Source organism: Vigna radiata, chromosome 7 (genome assembly GCF_000741045.1).
Source record: "Vigna radiata var. radiata cultivar VC1973A chromosome 7, Vradiata_ver6, whole genome shotgun sequence".
Classification (NCBI taxonomy): domain Eukaryota; kingdom Viridiplantae; phylum Streptophyta; class Magnoliopsida; order Fabales; family Fabaceae; genus Vigna; species Vigna radiata.
In genome coordinates this window covers 39,936,037-39,944,801 of record NC_028357.1, presented here as the reverse complement: position 1 = coordinate 39,944,801, position 8,765 = coordinate 39,936,037, and the positions used below count along the sequence as shown (strand labels likewise).

General features: G+C 34.8%; 1 protein-coding gene across 1 annotated transcript; it reads left to right on the top strand.

Moving 5' to 3' along the window:
* The first annotated feature begins 6,159 nt into the window (after nt 1-6,159).
* Nucleotides 6,160-8,079, top strand: LOC106766430 (protein JINGUBANG-like). Its single transcript, XM_014651160.2, has one exon. The coding sequence runs from the start codon at nt 6,510-6,512 to the stop codon at nt 7,809-7,811; it is 1,302 nt and encodes a 433-aa protein (XP_014506646.1). The 5' UTR covers nt 6,160-6,509; the 3' UTR covers nt 7,812-8,079.
* Nucleotides 8,080-8,765: the final 686 nt, after the last annotated feature.

The following is an 8,765-nucleotide window of genomic DNA, read 5'->3' as shown; positions in this document are numbered from 1 at the left end:
TAGGATTGGTAAGATCCGAACCAGTATAAAATTATCTGTGCAAATTTCTCTCAACCTTACTCTTTTAATTTATATTTATTATTTGTGTAGTAAGTTAAACTGAGTAGAAATTAAAAGGCACGCGTTTGTTTTAAAAACCCTCTTGGTTTGTTATTCCACGCTAATAATTCCGCTGCAGTCGATTCTAACAATATATGTTTTAAAGTAAGTATTTTAAAGAATAAATTTTATGTAAGTATTAACGTAATTGTACTGTATGGTTGCCCGGTCAATCTAAGATCGTAGCCTTCAACTAGTCAAGAATATCTCATAGATCAGTCGTCAGATAGCAGGCACCAAGGAGTTGACCTTAAACGACAATTAAGATTAATGATGATTAACTTAAGCCAAAACGCGATGATTACCAATTAAGCCTTAATTAAATCAACGTTAATCCAAAACTCATTCCAAAAATTATAAATATAGGTTTGTGGTCGTCGGGTTGGTTACATTAATACGCATTTATTGTTGAGACTACTAAGTCTTGACTGACTTTGGCATCATAGTACCTTTTGCGTGTAACTTTCTACTGCGGCCAAACGGAGTGAAAGACGAGCAGTGACTAGAACAACCTTCACTTTGCTAACTTTGGAAAGTTTTCCTAGTCATTGCTCATCATTCACTCTGTTTAGTCGTATTGGAAGGTTACCTATAAAATGTATTCCGATATCAAAGTTAACAGATTTGACACTGTTAACTAATTGGCAAGCGTACCAAATCGTTCAAGTAATAAACCAGTAAAATCGAATATCGTATCCCAAGAGACTCGAATAACACTTTAATATCGTATAATTATCTAACTAATTTAGACTAACGAATGATTCCATTTAATATGAATTGGTGTAGTGAAAATAAACATAATGTATACGTAAAAGATTAAACTCCTTGTGGTCAAAACACGAAGAGATGAAATGATTAGAAATGATATGGAATGAAGATTTTGGAGAATGATTTCAACTATTACACTCTCATGCAAATGCTCATAATTACTTCTTCATTATAATGCTCTTGTCAACCTACTCAGTTACTCAAACCCAACCCCTTGGTGAGAGAGCATAAACTTACTTATTAAATCTCAATCCCTTGGCAACCTAACAAGTTCATCTGCATTAAGAGAAGAGATTTAAGACAACTAAGGGTCCAAGCTCTATCCCTAGACACAATTTCCCTTAAGTGTTTAGTCCAGTTCAAGGTTCACACAACATTTCCCAACATTAAGCAAACCCTAGAATCATGCTATGGTTGATCAAGTCACAACAAGCTTTAAGCAAAGGAAATAAACACTAGCAAATAATGAAAGAAGCTTATATTCATTCAAAACAAATGCATTTACAAAAGAGTTTCATAGTTTACATCACTCCCCAACAAAAAGAACTTAGCTTTCCATAGTCATGGAGAGCTTGAGCTTACAATGGAAGAAAACGAAAGAGATAAAGACCCAAGGAAGGAGAAATGAGAGTTCCCACTGCCCAAAATCAGCTCCCACAGGTCCAAAACGGTGTTTTCGAGCTTCAACCACCAAGAAGATGGCACCCATGTTGCATGTGAGCCTTAAAAAGGTCTGGGTGCCATGTCAGCAAAAAGTCGTGCCCAACCTCCTTTTCTAGGCCGCCTGGGCGCTAAGATTAAATAAAAAATGTGAAGCAAAGGGCGCCCAGCCCCCTTCAGGAGCACCCAGGCACTACATTTTGAGTGAAACAGCGCATCAAAGGGCGCTCAGCCCTTTTTCGGGGCGCCTAAGCGCCATATTCTGGCAAAAAATGCGAGTTGAAGGGCGCTCAGCCCCCTTTAGGGCGCCCAGGCTTCAAGTCTGCAGTGAAACTTCACAAAATCTTACTTTTGTAGCTCTTCCTTGGCTCCTACTCTTGATAGTTTGGATGCTCTTCCAAAGCGCATATTTTCCTATAAAACTTGAGGAATTAGTGATGAAAACTTGTATGTGTAACCTAAGCTAAACTTATTCACAAAGTTAGCTAAAAGAGATGATTAAGCATGTTTCAAGCTTCAAGATAGTTGATTTGGTAAGAAAATTGCACCATAGATAATGGTAAGAATTACCGTTATCAGACACTCTTAGTGATAAGTGTGTATTAAATGTAGGTTTAAACCCTCATTTGGTCTTTGTATTTGTGTGTCAGTCTCAAGTGGGTCATTGTTCTTTTTTCGGTCTCAATCGGGTCCTAAAACTTGTAAAAATAAATCAATTAAGCCCTCTCCGTTAAGTAATGACTGACGGCATTAACAGAGGCTGACGTGGTGCACAAATGTATAAATATTATATTAGGTGGAATTTTATATTTAAATAAAAAGTGGTTGACATGGCACAATTATTTCCATCCTTCTCCTTCTTCTTTTCACGCGTGAGAGAGAAGCTCTCTCGTTCCTTCTCCTTCTTCTCTTCATGCGTAAGAGAGAAGCTCCCTGGTTCGCGCGGTGGGTCTCGAGGGACAGGTTTGCGGAGATCGACGAAACTTCGCCGTGGTTGGCCGTTGGATCTCTGGGTTTTGGTTTTTGTTTTTGGTTATGGATTGTTGCAGTTTGAGGGCTGGCCTCACGGTATGGTTTGACTTCTTCTACCTGGTTCGTCACCGACAAAGGACAGAGCTTCTGGTTTCTTCCTTCAGTGGCGGTCTTTGGTCTTCGTCCTTCTTCCTCTTCCCTCGATCTAGTTCAATGCCAGCGAGATGCATAAATCTGTGACTCTGTTTTGCGATTTATGTGGGTTGGCGGCTTGCTTGCGTTCGTCGCTTACGATGGAGCCGCGTTGCTTTCTTCGTTCTGTCATGGACAAGCCTCTCTCGTTCTCTAGTGTGGTGGCTAACGGTGGCAGATCTGGTCACAGCAAGGGCTGTTCGCGGATGACGGCGACCCTAGTGCGACTGATGACGGCGAGCTTGGCTGCGACCAGTGGCACTCGTGGCTCGCAGTGACCGGACCCGCTTAAGAGGGATTGACGGAGTAGAAACGAGAGAACTCTCTCACGCGCGTGAAGAGAAGAAGGAGAAGGGAGGAAATAATTACATTTGGTGCCATGTCAACCACTTTTTATTTAAATATAAAATTCCACCTAATATAATATTTATACATTTGTGCATCATGTCAGCCTCTCTTAACGACGTCACTGATTATTTAATGGGGAGGGCGTAATTAGTTCATTTTTACAAGTTTTAGGACCTGATTGAGACGAAAAAAAAAGATGACCCATTTGAGACTGACACAAAAAAACAAGGAACAAATGAGGATTTAAACCTTAAATGTAACCAACCTATCCTACTACCTCAAACTAGTATTTATAATTTTCAGAATGAGTTTTGAATTAATATCTATCTAATTACAACCTAATCAATAATAATCATATTTTAACTTAAATTAATCATCATCAATCTCAAGTTTAAGACTTACTACTCTCAATTACGACCTGTATATGAAATATTGATGAGAGATTAGGCCTTAGAGTTATAGGTTTTCCGAACAACCATACATTATTAAAAGATTTATTAAAATAGTGTACCAACCATTTCTTTACTTATTCGTAACAAATTTCTATTAACGAACCATTAATACATGAAACATGTATACCATTTTATAGGGTTAGTTATACTATGAGGTCATATGTTCATATATGTTATTAAATAATAGGCTTAATACCGCTTTTGGTCCCTAGTTTGGGAGGTTTTGTTCAATATGGTCCTACCTTTTTTTTTAGTAACAATTGATCCCACTTTTTGAAAAAACTGTTCAATTGACTCCTTTTTGGTTACGACGTCAATTTTCTAAGGGTGCTGGTTACGACGTCAATAAGTTCTTTCATGCATTCACCTATCCAAATGTTATTTTAACAGTCCTGACATAATGTTATGTTAAAAATCATGTCATCATCGTATACAATAAGGACTATAATAAACAATTTAAACTTGAATATGAGACCACTATGAACAAAAAGGACTCAATTGAACCGTTTTTTCAAAAGGTGGGATCAATTGTTATGAAAAAAAAGGTATGATCATATTGAACAAACCCTCCTAAACTAGGGACCAAAAGCGGTATTAAGCTTAAATAATAATACTATTAATATTAATTTTATTATTATAATTACGAATATTATTATAAATTTAAAATCAGTTAATATTATTTATTATTTAAATTAAATTTATTATTACATTTTCATTTAAATGTCACATAGTATATATTAAAAAAATTTAATAATAAAAAAATTAAATTTAATTAATCAGTAGGTAATACACACAGATACTAAGATTAGTAGAAATTTTATAACAAACTTTCTGAAATGTGTATAATGCTTTTTGAAATGAGTTTTTCATATGACTTTTATATGAAATATGTTTGAAAAAAACTTTTGAAAATACATTAAATATATTTGAAAAAACCTTCTGAAATGATTTCTTTTTTTAGCATTTTCTCTCAGTTTCTTCCCCTCCAGCGTTTTTTCTTTATATTTTTTGTTTTATATTTTGAAACCTTCTGAAATTATATTTTTTTACTATCTATTTCGTATAGATAAATTTTTATCATTCCATTTTTTAAATAATTAATTTTCAAATTCAAATAACCACTCATAATAAAAAAAATCACAAATAAAAAATTCATAATAAAATCATAAAATTATTTATTTTTATAATTATTACACAGGAAACATTTCTTTTCTATTTTAATATTATTTTCATTTTAAAAATATTTATAATCATGATATTTTAATCTTTTGTCATGAGATATTTTCTTTTAATCACTTTTTTATATAAATATTATTTTTATTTTTCCTTCTAAGTAATTATTCTTTTAAAATTAAATAATTAATCACAAAATCACTCACATAATAAAAAAAAAGCCAATACAATAAAATCCTAAAAATTTATTAATTTGCATGTACAAAATTTATAATTTATAATTTAATAATTTTTTTATTTTAATAGTTATTATGATATTAATTTTTTATTTTTGCTATCATCAAACAAATAATACCTTCACCTGTTTTTACTACTATATAATAATTATTTTACATAATTATTATTTTATGAGTTATACAAATGGAAAATATAAAATGTGACCACATATGTAGCTATGTAGCATATAGTAAAAGACAATTATGAATTATAAAGATGAATAATTTAATTAAAAATAGAGTTACTTAAAAGACATTTTTTATATTAAAAAAAGTCAAACAATTCGTTAATGACTTTTTTCTATCACTATTTTTTTAAGCAATGGTGTTATTGTCAAATTTTAAATACTTTCAATATAAAAGCATGAAATATATATAAAAATCCAGTTTTATATATATATATATATATATATATATATATATATATATATATATATATATATATATATATATAAAAGTTGATTTTATATACTAACTCCAACTGGAACCAAAACATGAGAAGCAGAAGTTCAAATCTATATAAGTTTGATTATTTTTATTTTTCAATAAATTTTATATTCTACCAATTCAACAGTGATGACTATACCTCAATAGTATTACAATTGTCAGTTGTTTATCGGAAAGTAAGATTACAATAACTAATACAAGAGACTCTTATCCAAATAAAATCTGTTTGTGATTAAATGATATATTCGGATCAATTTTTTTAAACTATTATATAATTTAATTATATAATCATTTTTAAATTATTCTTTTATTCAGTTGTCATTAATTAATTTAGAAAAAGACAAACTTCCATTGGCTGTTAGTATGATAAAAAAGTGGCCCTTATTTCAATGAATGAATACAGCTAGCCCACTAAAGAAATCAACAACAAGAACAAAAACAAAACCACAAAAAACTATTAAAAAAAAGCATTGGTTGTGAAAATTATTGCATAGAGTATATCTACACCAATGCATGTGTGCAAAGTGTAAAATATTGCCAACTTGGACATTGGCAATCATATCCAACCAAGTCAAGAGGGCTACTGAGTTTCCAACACAGAAACATTTTCTTAAAATAAAAAACCAAACACATCATTTCACTATGATTTTAATTATAAAAATAAATATTTAATCAGTTGTTTGGAAGAACTGAAAAAAAAAAGGAAAAAGGAAAGTAAAAGAAGAAAAGAACACTGAATCCAACCTTTTATTTTATTTTTTTCTTTTGCTTAATATAAGATTGAGATTGATGGCAGTTTAATCATAAATTTCTCTCACAAGCTAAGTGAAATCAGCAAAGAGAGAGAAAAATAATAAAGTTTCCAACCAATAGAAGAAGAAAAGAACAAACAAAAAGAGAGAAACATTGAATGAAGCACTTTTGGCTTTTTCTGATTGATGCTCCGGCATACAGTAAATGCTTCCTCGGTCCCAAACTCTAAGTACACATTGCAACATGCAATAAAATAACACAGATACCTTCCTTTGTCTCGAACATCCTCGAACCCATCGAAATCACTCTCTTCTTCCTCAATCCATTCCATCCTCTTCATTCCAATTCATTTCTACTTTATCTTCTAACCATGAGAATCCAGTCATGGCTGCACACATGTTCTTGCTCTTCCAACACTTCCACCGCCACCCACAACTCCACTATCTCCCTCCTTAAACAAAAACAACATGCATACGACACCTCAACAACCTCCTCTTTCGTTTCCGAAACACTCTCTTCCGCCATATCTAACACCACCATTTCCTCTCTCCAAACCAACCTCTCCATACAAACCCTCCCATCCGTTCCCTCTCTCCAAAACCAAACCCCGATCACCTTCTCCGTCTCCCACCACTGCATCAACTCCCTCACCCCGCATCCCTTTCGCCCTGTCACTTCCCTCGCCGTCACCAACAACCTTCTCTACGCTGCAACGGACCACGAAATCAACGTCTATGACCGCCACACCTGCACCATCCTCCACACATTCAACATTCAACCCTCTTCCAACTCTACCAAAGCCATCACCTTCACCGACAACCTCATCCTCACCACCCACCAGGACTCCAAGATCCGTGTCTGGCGAAACCACAAGACCCACCACCGCGTCTTCACCACTCTTCCCACAGTCAAAGACCGTCTCCACCGTTTTCTCCTCCCGAAGAACTATATAACCATCCGTCGTCATAACAAACAGCTCTGGATCGAACATGCAGACGCCGTTGCAGGACTGGCCGTTAGTAACGGCGCCATCTACTCCGTTTCCTGGGATAGAACTCTGAAGATATGGCGGCTGTCGGATTTTCGCTGCATGGAGTCTGTGAATGCACATGAGGATGCGGTCAACGCAGTTGCAGTGTCCTATGATGGTACTGTGTACACTGGATCCGCGGATAAGAGAATACGCGTGTGGGCGAGACCTGCGGGGGAGAAGCGGCACGTGCTGGTGGCGACTTTGGAGAAGCACAAGTCTGCTGTGAACGCTTTGGCCTTAAACGACGACGCTTCGGTGCTGTTTTCAGGTGCTTGTGACCGTTCCATATTGGTGTGGGAGAGGGAGGACAGTGCGAACCACATGGTGGTGAGCGGGGCTCTCAGGGGGCACCAGAAGCCGATACTGTGCTTGGTCAGTGTCTCCGATTTGCTCCTCAGTGGGTCGGCTGATCGGACGGTCAGGATTTGGAAGCGCGCTAATGATGGACGGTTTGGATGTCTTGCCATCCTTGACGGTCACCGGAAACCGGTTAAATCCTTGGCCGCTATTCTGGAGAATGATGAAACTTCACCTAATAATACCGTCTCAATTTTCAGCGGCACTCTTGATGGTGAGATTAAGGTTTGGCAGGTTTCTATCAGCAGCCAATCCAAGCATTGTCCAGAAATGAATTCATAGAAAATGGATAGCTGGTGATAACATTTATTTTCATTTTCTTATAAAAACACATTCATTTTTAGTTATATCATATTATTATTTATGCACCTCTCTCCTTTAGTTAAAACTGTGGAAAATTTTTAAACTTAATTAATATTGTCATTGTAAAATATGAAGGCATATTTATGCTCCACTTTTTTTAATAATTTATGCACATTCTTGAATGATGAAGAACTGCTCAATTTTTACCATCCACAAAGAAAGAATGAGATAAAAAAAAAGTATTAAGTGAAAGTGAATGTATGTGTGATGATGGATAATGAAAAGAAAAAAAGGTTATTTGTCTGTCATTAGACAACTATTTAATACTTATGTAAGATTAAAAAAAAGTAAACGTTTTAATTGTAAACGAAAAATAAATAAAAAGTAGTGAATGGTAATATTAGATATGAAAGTAAAAATATTTAGAGTGTCAAAATAGTAATGTCTAATAATTTCTAAATAACTTAATTTTATTTATCAATTTTTTGATAGTTAGTTCTTTGTGGTAGATTTTGACACCAAAGCTAGCATACTATAAGTAGAAAATAGAAATTACTAATTTACAACATAAATATAATTTGTTAGTGTGTCATTCTTCACTCCAATAATCTCATTAAGTACAATGATACTTTAACACCTTATAAATACCTTATTATCTGTTTCGGTAAGAATTTACTGGGACCGAAAGCACTAACCTTGATGGCACGATTCTGCTTCCTTCTGATGCAAAATCTCCAATTGCCTTCGCCGTCCGTTTTTCAGACCGTCCGTCGCACTCTGATCTTCGCCCGGGAGGGGGGTGGTACCTGTAAAGGTACTCCGACGATCAAGTTAGTTGCGGTATAGGAAAACCCTCTGTCCTCAGCAAGTGGATGCCTAGAACGGAGAGAGGGTGGAACTCAATCAAGTATGAGAGTGTCAGTGTAGGTTGAA

Bases quoted from the DNA above. Each gene is read 5' to 3' on its own strand.
- LOC106766430 (XM_014651160.2), top strand. From the start codon at position 6,510: ATGAGAATCCAGTCATGGCTGCACACATGTTCTTGCTCTTCCAACACT.